General features: G+C 37.6%; 3 protein-coding genes across 3 annotated transcripts in view; 2 read left to right on the forward strand and 1 right to left on the reverse strand.

The window, feature by feature from the left end:
- Positions 1 to 7,392, forward strand: part of LOC134794285 (endoribonuclease Dicer-like) — a 90,004-nt gene extending 82,612 nt beyond the window's left edge. Inside the window, exons 27-30 of the mRNA XM_063766041.1 lie at positions 5,150 to 5,338; positions 5,860 to 5,964; positions 6,715 to 6,870; positions 7,158 to 7,392. Of these exons, the coding sequence (XP_063622111.1) occupies positions 5,150 to 5,338; positions 5,860 to 5,964; positions 6,715 to 6,870; positions 7,158 to 7,373 (666 nt within the window). The 3' untranslated portion in view covers positions 7,374 to 7,392. The remainder of the gene's footprint in view (positions 1 to 5,149; positions 5,339 to 5,859; positions 5,965 to 6,714; positions 6,871 to 7,157) is intronic.
- LOC134794303 (endoribonuclease Dcr-1-like) lies at positions 7,380 to 10,185 on the forward strand. The gene is made up of 4 exons (XM_063766066.1): positions 7,380 to 7,504; positions 8,055 to 8,208; positions 9,557 to 9,741; positions 10,029 to 10,185. Exons 1-4 carry the CDS (start codon positions 7,395 to 7,397, stop codon positions 10,183 to 10,185), a joined length of 606 nt encoding a protein of 201 aa, XP_063622136.1. The 5' UTR covers positions 7,380 to 7,394.
- Positions 10,186 to 14,751: 4,566 nt separating this feature from the next.
- LOC134794304 (large ribosomal subunit protein eL20) lies at positions 14,752 to 19,808 on the reverse strand. Its single transcript, XM_063766067.1, has 4 exons — positions 19,685 to 19,808; positions 18,680 to 18,856; positions 15,374 to 15,553; positions 14,752 to 14,942 (listed from the first exon to the last, which is right to left on the reverse strand). Exons 1-4 carry the CDS (start codon positions 19,700 to 19,702, stop codon positions 14,784 to 14,786), a joined length of 534 nt encoding a protein of 177 aa, XP_063622137.1. The 5' UTR covers positions 19,703 to 19,808; the 3' UTR covers positions 14,752 to 14,783.
- Between the last annotated feature and the right edge of the window lie 1,060 nt (positions 19,809 to 20,868).

Below are 20,868 nucleotides of genomic sequence, written 5' to 3' on the forward strand. Positions count from 1 at the left end.
ATTTATTTTTACCATGGTCCCACCGCACTACATGTGTTTATTTTCCAAAACATTTCCTTCGCAACTTAAATAGACGGAGCCCCGCAAGCGGGGCTCCTATTTCTGGGCGGTTTGCCCTTCGGGCATCTGAAGCTACCTAACGAACCTAACCTACTTACCTACCTACGCTTTTTTCCCCAAAGTGTAATGTTTTCACGGACGTCTCACTAAATCAATAGGTAGGTAGGTTAGGTTCGTTAGGTAGCTTCAGATGCCCGAAGGGCAAACCGCTCACAAATAGGAGCCCCGCGAAGCGGGGCTCCGTCTAGTTAAGTTGCGAAAGAAATGTTTTTTGAAAAGAAACAGTCCGACGAACTCCAGATTTGATGGACACCCCAGCGTTTGTCAGGCAGCGCCACGGGTGTTAAAAATGGGAACTAAAAACTGTCAAAGCGGCGGCTAATGACTCGCTGTATTACATTACGGCTAGCCGTGTTGAAGAACGTATGGCGCCGAATACATTCCGGCGGATTCTCATTCAGCCGCATTCAATCCGGCTAATCGTTAAACCGCCGCATTTCAAAACGCCCCTGTTTTTGAAAACGGCTAGCCGTAATGTAATACGGCGGATTATACGATCCGACTGCGACATATATATCACGAATATGTAGTTATTTTTAAATCACATTTTTATTAGGTCGATTGATCGATAATCCGATATCTTCAGCGTTGTAATGGGGTTAAAAACTGGCAATTACTCACTTCAGAAGATTGGATTGAATTTGGGTCAAACGGTCTGGCCGTGAAAATGGCCCTTTGATGAGCATTGACCGTATATGTAATACCAACCAAACAAGTATGTCTCGAGATTTTGATGCTTGGACAATATTCCACCGCCATACAAATGAACTTACGCTTTCATTTTAAAACGACATGCTTCACATGCTGAAATAACATGAACATGACATGAACATAATCTATCTGTCTGGTAGTAGTTTTAGTTGCTTCTGTTATCTTTAGGTATTTAAATAAATGTAAACAAACAATTCGTACATTTTCGGGTAGTTTTAACATTTATTGGTTACAACCATGGTCTAATAAAACATGGTCTTCTATTCCCAGAGTGACACGGGCCTATGCACAATAACATTGCCACTTTATTTCAACATAACATGTTACATGGATACATTATAGCTATGGTTAATAAGTTAAAATATTTCTTTATAATTTTATAATTTTCATTTATAATGTATTTTATCTTAAATTTTACAATAACACGTCATCTTCCGATTCACGAAAGAAATTTCAGACGTTCGGGTAATTCTGTTTACATTACTAGCAACACAGGATAGCGCTGTCACATTTGACAATTCGGATCTAGATAACTTCATGCCCTGACCGTCATCCTTGTCGAACGCGTGTTAATTGTTATTTCCTTCTCGCTCAGTGTCAGCAGTCGCAGTGTTTTCCAAACTTTTCACGTTGCAAGCTTGGTAATTAATGTGTAACTGTGAATTAGTTTTTTAAACGTTTGTCTTGTATAGATAAATAAAGTTTAATTTAATACATTAGATTTGTTTTATTTTACTATGTTTCTACATGAATAACTTAAAATTAATGCCGTTAAAATAATTTTCACCGTTGGTTAAAATTCTCCCACATTTTAAAGTTTGAGAACCTGTAAACAGCATGATGACGTAGGCCCGTGTCAGTTAGGTCATACGCGAATCTCGGAATAGAGTACCAGGCGGAGTATATTATTATACCATGGTTACAACCAAATACAAAACCCTGGATCTGTCAATGAACGACCTGACTTAATTTGATCTACATTATTTGATCATGTAATGTTTTCATCTACCCTCAACTGGCATAAGGAGCCATTTGAGGGCAGATTTTGTTTACTTTTATTTAAATACCTAAAGATGCAGACTATGAGATTGTCGTCGCATGTCTTAATTCGCCATCCGCTGGTTGAAAGTATCAAATGCAATTTCTTTTATTCGCATTGCTTTTGTAAATTGGCTACCGCAGCGGAGAGAAAGTATGCATTGAGAAAGTGCACTCTTGACTCTAAAATATAGGTCACCATTACAACCCAGTGACCGTTAACTTACAGTTTTACATGCTTTTGTTATGTATCACTTATATGATACATTCAACATGTCTATCTGTTAAAATGTCAGAAGGTGTTATACATATTTGAGATTTTGTCACGTAATAAGCGCGACTCATAGGTAAGTTGTACGTGGTGAGGTCGATCATATGTTGTAAATTCTATAAAGTCACATAAGAATGTATAAAAAAAAACCTGTTCTTATTATTTTCTACTATGCCTTTGTAGTTACTTAGTAATGTAATGTTTTAAAACAGACGGACGGATATTGCGATAATTAGGGTTCCTATGTAGTTAGATTACAGATCTTAAAAAAATGTAGGTAAGTTAAGTTCTTAATCGAATCAGAACTTATAAGAGTCAGTCAGTGTAAGTTTACTTAAAGAATATACATAAATATTAATTACTCGTGAAATAAACTTAAAAGTCTCGCAAAAGGAATTAATTTTGCTGAATTGCTGGTCCTACACGTGTAAGCAAGTGACCCAAGGATGGTATCGTTTTCTACGGACTTTAGATTTGTCCTTCGAATTCTTTTAGTAGTTTCTAGCCTTACTAAACCTACTTACTCAATAAAATAAGTGTAATAGAATTGTTATGAAGAGTAAATTTATAAGTTTTTTTTGTTAAATCTTCATTTTGGATATAAAATTTTATCGCCTACCTACTGTATGTTTCTTCCAATAATCATCGAGACGAGTTTCTTTCTATGGTCACCGGTCTTTACCATTACATCATCTTGATGCTATCATAATATTTCATTGTCACGGTCTGTCATAATTCATAAGTATTGATATGAAATTTGCCATATATAAATATATATCGCATATATACCAACAACTGGTCGAAAAATGGTTTGAAAATTTTGAAGAAAATTAAATACATAAGGTCAATACGGATAAGTGTGGCATAGGGACAAGTGTGGCTGGTCTTCACATTGGGGCCTGTTTACACATTGATTAGTGTTTATTGCGAGGTCATTATATTTACTACTATGTATATGCAAGTAGCAAAGAGCCTACCTATCTAATATGTACTCGCAATAAACACCTATCAATGTGTAAACAGATCTCAATGTGAAGGCCATCAGCCACACTTTGTTCCTATGCCACACTTACCCGTATTAACCTTACCTACCTATACCTACTTACTATAAACAAACAATTGGAAGTAAAATTAACGCTTGTAAATTTTATCGACATCAGAATATATCCATATCAATAATTATTATATCCTCTTATTAACAAAATTAACTACTTAAATTGTAAATATTCCTTGTTTTATTTGGCAAAATCTTATCTGATAGTGAAAGTGAAATGTCCCTGATAAGTCGTTATCTTACCTCATCTTTTACCGCGTGAAATACCATTGACTTTACATTGCAGTTAGGTAACCTACTGCCACCAAAATGACAAAAGATGATGTGTCTGCTATTATAACATGACCTGGAGGGCGATTGGAACTTTATATTCCGGTCATGCAACTGTTATGTTTTTTCAGCTTTCACGTCCATAACAGTTTCATAACCAGAGGCCCTACCGTGAAAAATGAAAATCGGAAATTATTTATGTGAGAGAGATCTGCTCGTACCACTCGAATATGCAATAGCGGTAGCGAGGCAGATAATGAAATTTCGATTTTCGTTTTTTGCGGTAGGCCCCCAGATTCTAAAGCTCTAATCGGCCTCCTGTACAGTGAGCTACGAAATCGCATGGAGAAATTATGAATGAATTCATTGATCAAGTTGCCATGCACTTTTACGGCTGATGGTACATCCTAAATGACTTATGTAGGTACAGTATGTACCTATTGATTCACCACAGAGAACCTCTAAGTTAAGAGTTTTCAATAACTGGTCATGGGTGCTCATTCTGAACGCGTAGAGAACAGAACACGGGTGAGGCACGGATACTCATACCTAAACCATTTTTTATGTAGAGGCCACGTTACTCTGGTTGACCCAAGGCTGACCCGCGCTAGACGGAGTTTCTTAAAACTGTATCACATGACATGCAAATTGATTTTATTGATATATATGTTGCTTCTGGGTTTAATAAGATCCATGCGTATAATTTAGTAAGAATTTGTGACGCATTTTTTTTGTTGCTTGCTACACGTGTTAGATTATTGATAAAACCCGTTCTGTGAATTGCCAAATATTTACCTTACTTTATACAATATACAGTAAGTTCAAAATATGGAATTGAGTCCATGTATGTATTCCATTTGACGGCCTCCTAGCCTAATAGTCGGTAGTGAATCCTGGTAAGAGCGTTTATGTGTGTGTTTATTAGTTCCTGAATTATTTATGGGTGTTTTTATGTATATAATTACTTAAGTATATATAACTATATATCAATTATATATACCGTCGTCTATGTAGTAGGTACCTACTGCAACACAAGCCTTAATCTAAATTTCTGTAAAATTGTTGTATAATATTTATTTATTCCAACTTTCATAATAAAAGGTTTATTAATAATCAATTCATAGTGGTGTTTAACAATTAGAAAATTCCGGTTGATAACAAAATGTTATAGAAAGATTATGTAAGGTAAGTCCTTTTAAAAATGTTTATAGAATATAATTATAATGTTTTTTACTCGAAGTGACTGTTCTCATTTGAATAATTAGCTATGTCGGTTTAACTCGATAAGGCAATGAAATATATGTTTGATTTTGCGGCTGTAGGTAGGTGGATACAAATGAGTGCTCGCGAGCTTACATATATACGTAATATAGGTATAAGTAAATTGTCATAAAATTTTAGTTACACAAACACATTTATACGGTTTGCGCACATAGTCTGGGGATTATTGACAATTCCTCTGATTTCGTGTGTAATTTTCACTTTTAATGCTAATGATGGATGTAAGAAGTACCTACGCGATTTTTAAGATCGAGAACTGACGTTACGCGGCGCAACGTCGGTGACACACGTTGAAGCTTGCTCATTCAGCTTCACGCGTTTAACCGGCGTCGACCGTCGTCGCTATGTCGTCAACGAAGGAACTTTTGTATGTACCCTATAACTAATTCATATGTTCTTTGCAGCTCCGACCAACGTTCCTGATAGGCATACAGTTCCCCCTACACGAGGCGCTTAGCGGCAACCTTTCCGACGAGAGCTACGAGCAAGTAACACAGCGGTACAGCGAAAATGGTGTCGTCGAGAGAGAACCTCCAGGCGGCGCGCAGAATGTCATGCAGTGCTACGTGCGCTCCCAAGTTGTGTCCGACAAGGTATGTGCGCGGCTACATCCACGATGATGTAAGAGGAAAATAGCCCAGAGAGTGTGAGAACATGTCGTCAGATGACAACCAAAACTCACTAATTACTATCACAAGTTCAGAGCCATAGTGACAGGGCATAGTGGCAGGGTCGCTATCTGATGAGTTGGTAGTTGGAGAGTCGAATGAAGATTAAGTGAAACAAAACATTACCGAAGATGTGTTATATTCTCGGTATCCAAGTATAGAGAGAGGAAGTAAATCTAAACATAATTTATTTATAGGCTGTTAAGTTACTTACATGCTATTTATACAATTACGTGTGTCGCATATTTGTGTTGCAGACAGTAACGTATAGTTATGTTAACTTAGGCACATAGTACACCGTAGTACCTATTTAGTACCAAAACAAAGTTGATTTCTGAATTGTATACCTAAATTGGTAATGAACTCTTAGTTAGTTGATGAAGTCGATCAATTTGTTTTGCCAATTTATGTATTCGATATCTGTTATACCCTGTGTATCATTTCAGAGCGTGGCGGACTGTGTGGAGGCGATCATCGGCACTTATCTGCTGCACGGCGGCGTACTCGGCGCCGTCAAAGTACTCGAGTGGCTGCGTGTCCTTCCTCCCCAGGTATTGTAAAGTCACCACACGGGATTGTTATGCCATTTAGGGTTCTTGCTAAATTAGATATTCTATAGCGTAAGTATTGAACAACCAATTCAGCTAGGACCTTAAATGGCGCAACAATCGCGGAGCGTGATAAACATCTTTACAAAACAACGTTCCAAATAGCAGATTGTGACACAAGGGAGCAAAATGACATATTTATGACTTAGAATTTAACCTTATTAGAATCCCGAGGGCAGTGGTGAAAGATATTATAATGTAAATTATAATACTAAATATAAAACTAATGCATAAATAACATTAATTTAAAAATACTTACCTACGTAGAAAGACTTTCTTCATATGGTTTCTCTTGCCCCGAACAAAATAAACTATGTTTCTTTTACCCCACCTAACCTTACTCTATAATAGCAGGGCATAATAAAAACTTAATAATTAACCCCCTTATCCATAAAACTTTACAGGCCTGATTTAGTTAAATTATGTTTTATCCCTTTCTTACAAATACATAAGTCAAAATATATGTACAAACGATTATTAGCTAATTGAGGTTTGTAGCGCGTTTATCAATAAGGGGGTAAGAGTTATAGTATGTTCAACCGTAATAGTGTTAAAATATTGTAATTATAACTCACAGCCGTATTCGAACAATGAGATACGTCAAATACTAGACACTGAAACGATATGGATCGGATATATTAGTGTCAAAAGTGACGTTTTTGTTCCTCATTTAACCATTAAGATACATTTCAGGATAACTTCGCGTCATACCTCGGCAAGAAAGTGCCCACCGTGATCACAGAGGGAAAGAGCACACTAGATGAGCTGGACTTTCTTCTCAACAGCTGTCAGAAAGACATCGAGCAGATACTCAACTACAAGTTCAAGGATCCGTCCTTTTTACTTGAGGTTAGATTTTTCGAACCCTATTAAGTCTGCGGAATACTTAACGGCTCGGCCACTACATCGTGCGACTGGCTACAACCATAGGTTTGAGCGAGACACAGCGATTGGACCTTTCCTTCCCATTTATGGTTGCCGCCGCCGTCGCCAGTCGCGCAATATCGTGGCCGAGCCGTAAACGAGAATGTGTCCTTTTTACTATATTAAGGGTCGGTTGCACCAAACCGTCTGTCACCGTTAAAGAGTCTTGGTATTAAAGAGGTAGTTAACATATATACTAATATTTTTCCCAGGCTTTATCACACCCGTCCTACATACGGAACCGTCTGACTCGCTCCTACGAGCGTCTGGAGTTCCTCGGCGACGCCATCTTGGATTTCTTAATTACATCGCATATATTCGAGAACTGCGATCAGCTGAAGCCGGGCGAGCTCACGGACCTGCGCTCGGCGCTTGTTAACAATGTCACGTTCGCGTCCTACGTCGTCAAACTGGGACTACACAAGTAAGTAGTCACTTTTCACGTAACTATGTATTCGAGAACTGATCAGCTGAAGCCGGGAGAACTCACGGACTTGCGCTCGGCGCTCGTTAACAATGTCACGTTCGCGTCCTACGTCGTCAAACTGGGACTGCACAAGTGAGTACAAGGAGCGTGCATGAACTATAGAGGGCAGCATTGGGACGAGGCGTAAATGTGAAGTTTATGCTTCCGATGTAGCCCACAAGATGGCAGAACCTAATACTATGCACGAGAAAACGTACGGTAGTAGGCAGCACTTGCTTTGGCAATGTACATGTTTATGTTTCCGATTCAGGACACAAGATGGCAGACCCTCCAACGCGCACGGTCCCTATTTAGCTTCACTCTTCACGTAAATATACATACATAACGTGTATTGCTACTTCAGTCAGTGTCGGTACTAAAAGTACTGAGGTTGACTGAAGTAGCATGACAAATACGAACGTTTCCGAGAAAATACATATTTACGTGAAGAGTGAAGCTATACTATACTAATTGTAAATCCCAATGTAAATACATGCCAACTCAAAAAAATCTTAAACCTTTAACATCGTAACACAACGGTGTATAAGTAGCCAATTGACTCTGTTACTTGATATTTATATCGACTAAAATTGTGGTGCTTTCAGAGGAAATTAATGAACATATACTCGTACTTTCTCGGCAGATTCCTTTGCTCCCAACTGAACCCGAACTTGGATAAGGCGATAATGATGTTCGTCGAGCACCAGGAACAGAGAGACCACGAGATCATCGAGGACGTGCTGTATCTCATCGACGAGGAGGATTGCCACATCGCAGAATACGTGGAAGTGCCTAAGGTAACAAATAACAGTACCTAACTAATACTAATGTACATAAGTAAAGTCCTGTCATCCTTACTTGTCCTATCATGTAAAATTGTAAACAAACACTACTCGAAGAAATTATCATACTTTTCTCTGGATTTATACAATAATCATCACTTAACCCCCCCTCCTGTGGTATTAGCCCTCTCGAGTCATGTAGGCCGATGTTTCTCAAGCTTAAAGTCCTGCCATTTCCTTGCCTGTATGTTTTTGAAGTAGCCAAATTTGTTAAACAACACCCTGAATTATTTATTACAGCTAGTGACATATACCCTAGAAATACTAGAAATGGTGAACGACTTGTAGTTGGAATGCAAAAAAAACTGCTATTTTTAACAAAAACTGCCCTGCTATGTGTGTAGAAATATTTAATAAGTTGCCACCTGACATTAAATGCTTGCCAATGAATAAATTTAAGAAAACCCTACATGAGTGGCTGTTAAATAAAATGTTTTATTCACTTCACGATTATTTCAATGATATATTGTAGTACATAATGTAATAAATACTTAGCTTAAGAAATACAACAAATATTTGCATGCTGTTTGTGGACGGTTGAATTAGGAGGAACTTTATGTATATATAACAACTGTAATCTGACCCTATTCACGCAAATAAATAATTTATGATTTATGATTTAAAATGTTGTTGTCACGGAGTTTTGAAATCAGCCAAATAAACACTGAAAAATATAATTTCTATAGTTGGTCAAGCAGATCTTGTCAGTAGAAAAAGGCGGCAAATTTGAAAAATGTAGGCGCGAAGGTATGTCGTCTCATATAAAATTTGAATTTCGCGCCTTTTTCTACTGACAAGATTTGCTTGACCATCTATAATAAGATTTTCATCAATAATCGCAGTAACGAACGGATCACCTGAAACATATCTGACACTACGTCTAGATTGTCTATGAATCGTATTTTTGGAATGTCACTTTGACGTCACGTTTGTTTACTAGATAAGACACGTAAGGATGAAACACTTTACATCGGAATTTAAAAACTATTATCACAATTTAGTAATAGTAGTTTGGTAGGGTAATTCGCCAGTCACTGGCCGGTTTTAGTAACTGCCCGCCCTAAACTAAAAATTATTTCTATTCACCTATAAACAGAATTCATTTTATTATAAGGCGGCTAGTTATTGAAGGCTGGCCAGTTATTGAAACATCATACTAAAATGAACTCTGTTTATAGGTGAATAGAATTCATTTGGTGGCCAATTACTAAAACCGGCCAGTTACTGGCGAATTACCCTAATTTGTTTTAGTAATTGTTCTTTAGTCAATATCTTTATTTTATATTTTTACTCTTTATGGCAGGTGCTAAGTGACATATTCGAGTCGCTAATGGGAGCGATATACCTAGACAGCGGCGGCGATCTGTCCGCCGTGTGGGCGGTGGTGTATCGCGTCATGCACCGCGAGATCGAAGCCTTCTCTACACGCATCCCGCAGCAGCCCGTGCGGGTACTCTACGAGAGGATACACGCGTGCACCTCGTTCGGGTAAGACACGAGCTCGGTGATATACCTAGACAGCGGCGGCGACCTGTCTCGACTATAATATATCCTAATATCCTTTAGGGACTAAGTTTAACACATTCAGTGCCAGTGCAAGCTACCGTTACGAGCGTAGCCGATATGTAGCGAAAAGCGCCTACGAACAGAGAACCCGCCTAGCGGGTCGCTGGCAGTGAATGTGTTAAAAATCTTGTAGATAAGTCAATTTTATGTTATAAATTGTATCAGACTACCAGTGTCCAACAATAGTAAATCGTGTGATGTTTCTACAGAACCGCCAAGGTGGTAGAATGTGGGACGCCGCGCGTAATGGTCCCCGTGACGTTCACCAAGAACGGGCGCCCGCACACCGCGCACGGGTTCGGCGGGAACAAGTTCCAGGCCAAGCGCGCCGCCGCCAAGCTCGCGCTCAAGATACTAGACTCCTAAACTACTACACGTAAAGGGCCGTGTTGCATAATAAACTACAACTAATATTACAAGCGGAACTCCTTTTCTAATAAGTGGAATTGGAAAAGGAGTTCCGCTTGTAATATTAGTTGTAGTTTATTATGCAACACGGCCAAGATGTACCCCCTTTTGATAAACGCTACAAACCCCAATTAGCTAATAATTGTTTGTCTTTATCTGTTTATCATTTTGACTTATGTATTTGTAAGAAAGGTATAAATAGTAGTTTGTGTTACAAGGGATCAAAATGATATATTTCCGTCAAGGGCGTACATTGAATCCTGAATGAAGCGATGTATTCTACAATAGAATCCCGAACGTAGTGAACGTAGAATCCTGAGAGTAATGAGGGATTCAAGTGTTAACGCCCAAGACGAAATGATTTTGATACCGTGTGACACATACTGCTTTTCACATCAACTATGAGGAAATTGTTATGATCCAAAATATGTATTATTTGTCCAAAAAGAAAATAGTATGCAAGAAAGAAAAAATCGTGTCCTAGAACAGAAAAGTACAACTTTGATCCCTCCTAGCAGGGAAGAAAAGTGCCACTTTGATCCCTCCTAGCGGGGAAAAAAATATATTTTTCGAATAGGTGATGTGAAAACATAATTTAATTAAATCAGGCCCGTAAAGTTTTATGAATAAGGGGGTTAGTGAATAATTATTTTCCTTCGCATTTTCACGGAAACGTACGAACGTGTCTTGCTATACAGTCAGTCTCTGTACAAAAAGTAGGTACTGAGGTTGACTGAAGTAGCGACGACAGATCTTCCTGTATTTGTAGTGTAGTTACATTACTTGCCAAATTTCATAGTTCTAGGTCAACGGGAAATACTTTATAAATTTTTATTCCCTTGAGTGTCGTAATTTATGTTTCTTGCGGCATAAGCGGCCGTATCTTTTAGAAGTCTGATTTTTACAAAGCTTCAAGGGACTGTAGACCTGAGTTTTAATTTCATTTTAATTTCGCGTTCCCGAGGTAAAGGGTCATGACAGACAGACAGACAGACGGACGTACAACACAGTGATCCTATAAGGGTTCCGTTTTTTCCTTTTTAGGTACGGAACCCTAAAAAAAGTTAAAGTACGGAACTCGCGGTGGGCGAGTCTGATTAGCACTTGTAATATTTTTTAATAGGTTTTATTGCTTATATGTTGTATTTTAGAATGGAATAACAAGTTAGTTCTCTAATTATGTGTGTCCGATATTTCTTGCTTATGCTTATGAGGTATCTCTTGCTTTCAGGTACAGAACTGATTTTAGAGTTTGTAGCGATATACCTAATTGTGATTTTTAGAACTTTTCGTATTAACAGAAATGTCTAAATAGTCAGATAGGTGCATTTACATTTGGACCTGAACGATTAGACACATCAGGACTTGTTATGATATTTGCAGCATTCCTTAGCTGTTTATTTAGGAGGCCTATGGACCTTAAGAAAGTAGCAGAAAATGACGCAGCTATATCATTTTAAGATAGTCGCTGCATAGAAAAGGTTTCAGTTCTGTCGTGACATCGCCAAACATCACAAAAGTAGGGACAGATGTAGTGCATAATTATTTTCAATCGCATTTTCATGGAAACGTACGAACGTGTCTTGCTATTTCATTCAATATCGGTACAAAAAGTAGGTACTGACGTTGACTGAAGCAGCATGATAATACGAACGTTTCCGAGAAAATACGATGGAAAGCACCACATCTGTACGTTATATTATTAATTATATTATATTGAATTATATTACGTCACCTTCTGCCGCTTTCTCAATTGAAGTAGATCCCCCGTTATATGAATTATGCTTGTGGTGTTTTTTTAATTAGATATAATTTAAGCAAAAACATTTTGGACCTAAAGGGTAACAAACATTATTAGCTATAACAATTAAATTGCTATACGTAGTTAGTGACGGTATCCATTTTTATATGAAATGTCATACTTATTTAATGGAAAATGTAAAATTACCTAGACTAGATATAAAGATATGTTGAATTGGAATGCGCAAAAACTAAGTTCTTTAATCGACTGAATACAATATAGGATGTGTAATGTTCAGACATCGTAAATTTTATAGCATTTTCGGTGCAGCGGAGTGGTGTTAACGGAATTGGTATAAACAATTTCAACCCTAATTGACGATGCCACACTTTTTCACTGAAAATAACGTCGGAAAATAGTCGGTAGTGACCCTGCCTACGAACCTGGAGGTCCCGGGTTCGAATCCTGGTAAGGGCATTTATTTGTGTGTTCATCACAAATATTTGTTCCTGAGTTATGGATATTTTCTATGTATATAAGTATTTATATATGTGTATATTATATATATCGTCGTCTAGTACCCACAACACAAGCCTTATTGAGCTTACTGTGGGACTAGGTCGATCTGAGTAAAATTGTCCTATAATATTTATTTATTTATTTAAATGCCATGCCGAGTTAATTTAATTAACTTACAGGCTTAGAGAGAGTGTGTGTTAAACTAAATGAAATATTGTCGTCCATTACCAAAATAGCAGTAGAGTTAGACCAAGATAAGTCTGCAATTTTAAACTTCAAACTTCTATGAAATTATGACGTATAAATAACACTTGCACTGCGTGTGCTATCAAAATCGATTTCTTCTTGGTCTAACTCTCCTGTAACATAACCTATAACAATAAATATGAAATTAAATTAAGTATATTAAAGCATCCATTTTTGTAACTGTAGTTATTAGTTGTTGTGTATTTATTATTTTATTACGCGATGCGATATCTGCCGGATATTTGTTAATTGATGTGGTTTTTTGAATTGATGAAATATTGTATTGCATTTATTATGAAGTAAATTAGTCAAGAATTCGTAGGATTTTGATATCGAATAAATGTTTATTTTATCTAACCATTGTTTTATTTTTGAAGTGAAAACTTCTTTATCGGCGCTGAGCACTTTTTATGATGGGGAAAAAATGTTAAACTCGCGACAGGTAAGATTCGTAAGACGTGACGTCACGTGTGACGGACACTGTTACAATGTCATTGAGTTTTTCTTTTTTGATTTAAATGCCATCTAGTGAGTTTCCCTCAAACTGGTACTAATATAACTCTAGTACTCACAGTGATGTGCTAGGGGTTTCAAGTAATGTGACGAAATAACGCTAGATGGCGTTAACCTCGATTATACACAGTGCTGCAGACATTTTTCACTAGATGGCGCTCTTATTAATATTTTGAGTTACAATGTCATTTTTAGAGTTTACATTTACAGTTTTCACTTCTGCTGGCACTTCCGGAGTGCAACCCGTTGTTTTTTTACATTAAATAATACTTCTATTCTAAAGGCAAAGAGTATTCCACCCGTACCGTAGGATACAGGGTCGCCACACTGCTGCATTTTTAGGGTTCCGTACCCAAAGGGTAAAAACGGGTCCCTATTACTAAGACTCCGCTGTCTGTCACCAGGCTGTATCTCATGAACCGTGATAGCTAGTCAGTTGAACTTTTCACAAATGATGTATTTCTGTTGCCGCTATAACGGCAAATACTAAAATCAGAATACATATAATAAATATTAAACCTTTTCGACGCCAATGACGGATATATCGCACCGTAAACGCCGATGACGAATTAATCCGTCACCGATCACAGAGTAACTTAGACCTACGATATGCATAACGTTCAATTTCAGTTTTGACACTTTTGTTTGACACGGCGTCGAAAAGGTTAAGTGGGGTTCCCATACAACCAACGTGATTTTTTTGCGTAATGGTACGGAACCCTTCGTGCGCGAGTCCGACTCGCACTTGGCCAGTTTTTTTTAGTTTAATTACTCCCAAAATAGTGCCTTGCTATTTAATGTAATTAAAAAAATCACTAAGTACGTTTGAGCTAATATATAGTGTCAACAGACGAGCGTACCGGCAGGGGGGTGTCACTACGCAGTTTAGGTACATTTGGCCGGCGCACCTCCCGGGCAGGGCAGACGTATGGCAGTGGGCGCCGCTCGGCTCGCACAATAGTCGTGTCACGTGGGGCTCGGGCAAAGAAGATTCACGGTTTGTGCGCGGTGATAAGTTTCAATTTTGTTGCAGGCGGCGAGTATAGGTATAATTTTATACCTAAATCTGACTTTTGTGAAGGAGTGAATTTTCTGTACGGTAGTACTATTAGTTATTTTGTGATACCGGACAGCGGTTTTGGTCAGATCAGCTATCTCTCTCGTTTACACTCATGGCGTCCTTAACGGATGTACGGCGAACCACCTTCCACTCTACGATCGAACAGGCCTCGAACCGTACCAAGATCACTTCCGGTACGCCAGTCTGTTAGTGCTTTACCTCAGAATAATCTTGATCTCAGTAGTTACCACAAATTAATTTTGCCTTATTTCCCAATAATAATAGTTTCACAGCAGGCGTTCTGCATGACATTAAAGTTAAGCCAAAATATTTTTAATGGTCAGGTACAGCCACGGTACAGCATTCCGTGGGTGGCACAAGCTACGTCACTACTATTACGTTTCAAGTGGTTCCTTCTTGGACCAGCATGGAATAAAACACATAGTCACGTTAACGTGGTTATAATTATCGCGTAAATTACAGGAAGTACGTGCTGGGCCTCTTGTACGCGAACTTGTTGAGTCGCTTGTGGTGGTGCACGCGCTTGGGCAGCGGGAAGCGGATCGCGCTGTTGTGGAACTGCTTCACTTGTGGTCGGCGGCAGGCGGCGGCCTTGATTACCTCCACTTTAATGATCTGAAGACAAGAAAAAATACGTTAGATGGATATAATGTATGTATATACAACATATACACAAAAAACAGCGAAACGCCGGACGCAGGCGTCGCTGACCTGCGCAGTAGCAAGGTCGCGTTTTTATCGCTTGTCGCTATGCCTGTAACATTTGAACAAGTATGTAAGAGCGAAAATGGCGCATCACGCGTCCATGCTATCGCCACTTATACATTATACCAGAGTTAATTAAAAAAAAAAAAACAACGTGCCCCCTACCCTAGTTTAGTTTGAGAGCCAAACCAGATGACACAATTAACCCCTCGTATGGAAATAAAAATAAAAATAGAAAATATATAAAGCTGGTCAATCATTTCAGTTCCATAAATGTTATCACATGTTTGAATTGGTAGTCTAGGTGCATTCACCCTAAATTACAAAGGTAAGAAACATACCTGGATGGAGTGAGCGCGGGCCCTGTGGCGAGCGCCCATGTCGCGGTAGCACGTCGTGACGGCGCCGCCGACGCTGAGGTCGCGGTACTCGCGGTACATGTTGTGCACGCCCGACCGGGACTCGTAGCGCAGCCAGATACCGAAGTTCTTTATCTTGACTGGGGTCTTCTCTGGGATTTCCTGGAATTTCACATGTTTCAAATTCAATGGGTGCTTTATAAAACTTGTAACAAAAATAGTGTGGATCCATTTAAGGGCATATTCTATATCACGTTCTGATATACATAACGAAAAAACAAACAAAGCCAAAAATAATTGCATAACAGTTTACAGAATAGGAAATAAATACCAGTCAACATCAAGTTAGTCTGCAAGTCTGTTATGTACATAGGTATTATAGCCCAAATAAATATTTGTCATAAATATTTGCTACAAACTTAGTTACAACTAGTGACCCACCCTGGCTTTGCATGGGTTAACAAATTATACACTTAAACCTTCCTCAAGGATCACTCTACTGATAGGTGAAAACCGCATGAACATACAAACACACAGACAGACGCGGCAGGGGACTTTGTTGTATAAGGTGTAGTGATAATAAATAATTAGATCAATGAAATGTTTTTATCAGTGATTTTTCAAAGTTTTATGATCAAAGATGTACCAGGGCTATTCTGCTAAGTAGGACACATTTAGTACCTGGAAGTCAATAAGAATCTAGGTAACAGGCGCGGATCCAGCCCTCAAAAAAGGTTGTGGTCACAGCCACTCCAAAATCGGTTAAGTGGGGGTTCAGGGGACCTGATGATTCCCCGACCAATAAATTCGCAGAGGGATCGCAAGCGATTTATTTCAGTCTATACACACTAAGATAGATAACTATGCTAAAAAACTCCTACGGCTGTAAATTAAAAGCTGATATTAAGCTAGAAATAATTGCCCATGTTAGTAAATAATTAGGGCTCTGTATTCAGCTGGGGTACCTACCCTAATTACCACCAACCAATTTTTAGCAATGGACAAAAAATTAAAATGTCAATAAACAACAACATAATAGAATATGTAAATGAATACACATATTTAGGACAGATAATTTCTCCAGAACACCAGAATGACAAGGAAACAGAAAACAGAGTGTGTATTGCATGGAAAAAATACTGGTCATGGAAAGAGGTTATGAAGAACCCGGAAATCCCACTAAAATGCAAAAGTAAATTGTTCAACTCTTGCATCCTCCCTAGCATGACATATGGTTGCCAAACGTGGGCCTTAACACAAAAAAATAGGAAATCCCTAGAAGTATGTCAACACAACATAGAGAGAAGTATTCTCAACATCAAAAAGAAAGACAAAATAAGACTAAGCACCATAAGAAAAAACACAAAATTAAGAGATGTATCCTATGTAACAGATAGCCTAAAATGGAAATGGACTGGACACATGCTCAGAGAGCCAGGACAAAAATGGTCAAAAATTGTTACAACCTGGTACCCCAAAGACGGGAAAAGGAAAAGAGGCAGACCTTACCGCAGATGGGAAGACGACATTAGAGCTATCGCTGGACCAACATGGACATGGACAAGAAGAGCAACTAACAGAGAGGAATGGAAGGTCTTAGGGGAGGCCTATGCCGGGAGGCAAGTCGACCGATGTCAACTCTAACAAAAATGACAACCAACCTTATTCTAAATCAAATTATAATAATAATAGTGTAATATGTTTGACTAGTATGACAAATTTGACAAATATTCAATAACATGACAAAACTGTACCATTTAAAAAAAAAAAAAAAAAAATTTTAAGGTCGAAATAAAAGGCTATTTTATTTTATTTTATTTATTTTAATTTTTAGCAGATTGTCGGTTCGCTTACAACGTTTCGCCGAAAATGGTTTCACAGAGTCAATTATTCGTAGATGTAACTTTTGATCGACTAACTTTTGGTAGACTCTTGATTCACATATCATTCAGTTCGCTTCTGTGTAAATTAGCAGACCAATTATTAGAAGAATTTCATTTGGTAGAGTAATCTTTTCATCAAGCAACCTTCAGTCGAGTAACGTTTTATAAAAAAAAATTAAAGTTTTTGGCAAGTGGCACTCGATGACACTACATATAAGCAAAGAGAATAGATATAAGTACTAGTGTGGACGGTTTTACCTGTGGACACTGCCGGTATTTAAAGAACTACTAACGATAGACTACCATCGTGAACTTAATAAATGTATGAAGATTTTTTTGGCTCTGAAAAAAACTTATGTTAATAACTTGTACAGTTGTATATAATAAAAGTGTTATTTTATTAATAGGTAACTAAATTTTTATCCTCGTAATATACTTAAATGTGTTTTGTGAATTCGGTAAATGATACAAGTGTGTAAATAATCACAAAATAAGCTTCAACAGTTTTCTACAGTTTTCGCATTTCGCCAGATGTTTAATTGATAACTAAATAGTATGGTTAATAAAAAGGAGGTAGAGTAGTGTACCTATGGACACCCTGACTAACGAAAAATCAAGCTTTATTTGTCTAAAGCTTTGCGTACTAAACGATGATTCCGAGGTCTTTGTAGATCCTGGAGACAAAATCAAGTCCAAAATAATTGCTGAAAAGTTTTACCAAGAATATTGTCCATACCTAGGTACAAAACCTGCCTAATATCATACAGTCCATAGGTACAAACAGTAGTCGTATGGACCTATGGACAAAAATATCAATTTTAAAATTTATTTTATATCTCTGGTTCCTATTTAGCTAACGTGATAAAACTAGTCTGCAATTATAGACTATTTAATTATTGTTCAAAAGAAATAAATAAGTTTTTGACATTGTCAATAGTTTATGATTTATGAACAAAATAAGGCCAAAATCTGGAAAATGTCCACATGTAGAGCACTTGGCCCTATACTTAAAAAGTAGTCGGAATTTTACCAAAAATGGCATGCGATTTTTTGTAAGGTCTATGCCCTGGCCCTTTTTATACCCATATATAGGTAGACCTGCGCTCTAAAACTCCTATGACAGTCAATTAAAAGCTGGAATTATTTTAAGAAATTGCTATGATAGTTTGGTATCATTCTATGAAAAGTAAATCTACGTATCGATCAACTGACTACTCTGCGTACTTATACCTAATGAAATTCTGCCAAATGTTCCTCTGCCAAAGCGTCTGCGAAACAAAAATCGGCGTAATTCTACTCGGGGAATCAATAGGGCACCCTATTTGGGTTGTGGGCATGCCCACCGTGCCCACAACGGTGGATCCACGCCTGCTAGGTAACCAGTTTAACAAATATAAATGCAAACCTTGATGGAGACAATTTCTCCAGTGGTCTTCTTGAACTTCTTCAGCTGACGCAGGAAGTACCAGAAGCGGGACTTGGCCACAATTGGGTCTGGGGAGAAGATCCTCATTTTGTACAGTGGTGTTTTGGGCTCACTCTCAGAGGGCAGCTTACGCCCAATGACTTCATATTCCTTCAACTGGAAATTAAAAATAAAAGGTTTATTGACTACACTTTAGATAAGAGAAGCTGAAATAATATAGTACCTATCATTAATTTAGTTATTAGCTGCAACTGCTTATTTAATGTCGTATTTTGTATAAATATATTATTATCTACACTAAAATAGCTTTCTTTTTCAAGCAGTTTAAAAAGTATCGCTGGCTTCAAGGTGTATCCATATGACTATTTTAACTTGATATACCGCAGTGTGGCATCGAAAACCCCAATCATTAGACTATTATAACAAATTTTTGCCTCATACAAATCAAATCCCAGAATTTAAAATTTAGCTTTAAGTATTCATTTTGTTTTTGCAAAGTGTTCTGTTCTGAGTGCAAATTCAATAAATGCAGATAATGAGTTTGTATATGTTGAGCAACCTGGCTGTTTAACAATAAAATATGATAACAAAAGGGATAAGTGGCTTGCCCTGAATAAAGTAAAACTTTTAGTACTTAGTTACAGTCCCTAACATACAATGGCACCATATCACAACATGACATAACCTCAAACTAAATTTTCGTTCTTAATTTCACTTTATTAACACAGTGGATGGAAATAATTATCGTTAAAATCCGACACGTTGGCACTTTTTGGGAGCATATCATTCTTGCTATATTCTTATTCACACAAGAAACCACTAAATAGAAGTTGCGGCAACGTGTACCGTACTCACACGCGAAAATGAACCTGTCCGTTTAAAGCTTCGTTGCACATTTTAAGGTACTAAAGGATATAATTTTATGATTATATAAATCATTAAGCGTTAATTTCCACATATTGTATGTTTTTTCACAATTCTTACCTCTCCTTTAGCCTTCATTTTCGGAGGATTTTACCTAAAAAGAATCTGTCAACGGAAGCGGACAGACGCAAAAGAAAGATGGAGGCTGGGTAGCCAGCCAGTACAAAATGTTACAGCTTATAAAAATGCACTCATAGCATAAGGTATCTACAGACCTTGCAACATTTTTTTTTAGTACATGTATGGAAAACCAACAGCTGTAAACATATTTATAAGCTACAATAGAGCTGTAGCTGGTCAAGCAGATGTTGTCAGTAGAAAAAGGCGGCAAATTTGAAAAATGTAAGCGCGTAGTGTATGATAATAACACATTATGCAGGCCACACACGTAACGATAAATCGTACTAATCGTAGCGATAAAACTGTGCAGTCCGAACTGCGCAGTTTTATCTGCCGTGTGTATGACCCCGGCTACACGTGTGTACCGTGTGTAGGTATGACAAATCGTTACGATAATCGACAACGATTTGTCATACACACGGTAGATAAAACTGCGCAGTTCGGACTGCACAGTTTAATCGCTACGATTTATAGTTACGTGTGTAGCCGGGGTCATATCAGAAAAATCGTTGTCGATGCATTTGCACAGTTTTATCGTTACGTGTGGATGGCGATCGGTCATTTCGGCAGTACTTCACGTAGCTTGCTTGTGTGCGCACGTTCGTTCCTCAAGTAAATAATGAAAAATATAAAAATGAATCCATATTTCTCTTGGTCACGTCATCACGCGTGAACGGCTGGACCAATTTCGCTAATTCTTTTTGTCTTAAATTTGGTCAAGCAAAAAAATAAATAAATTTAAACTGTTTATTTCAGTAAAATATGCACATTATATAACATTAAGCCTAACTACTAATCTTAACTTTAAAAGATTTTTTGAGTTAAGGAGTCTTATTTTTAATATTTATACATAATTAATATTTTTTTATAGGTACATAATAGCATAATTGGTCATATAATTCGGTGATTTCGGTAGACTGCCCTCTTATTATAATTAGGTATTTTTTAATAATATTTCTTGCTTGTCTATTCGTCCGTCCTTCTATAAGTTTTAGTAATTCCTTTGAAAATCTATTCAAGATGCTCGGTAAGATGCAGTTCCACACTCTCTGCCCGTATACATTGTCATACATTGTTTGGTTATTGTCAGGAGAAGTTTCTTATGACAGAAAAAAAAAAAAAGT

This window comes from Cydia splendana, chromosome 10 (genome assembly GCF_910591565.1).
Source record: "Cydia splendana chromosome 10, ilCydSple1.2, whole genome shotgun sequence".
NCBI lineage: Eukaryota > Metazoa > Arthropoda > Insecta > Lepidoptera > Tortricidae > Cydia > Cydia splendana.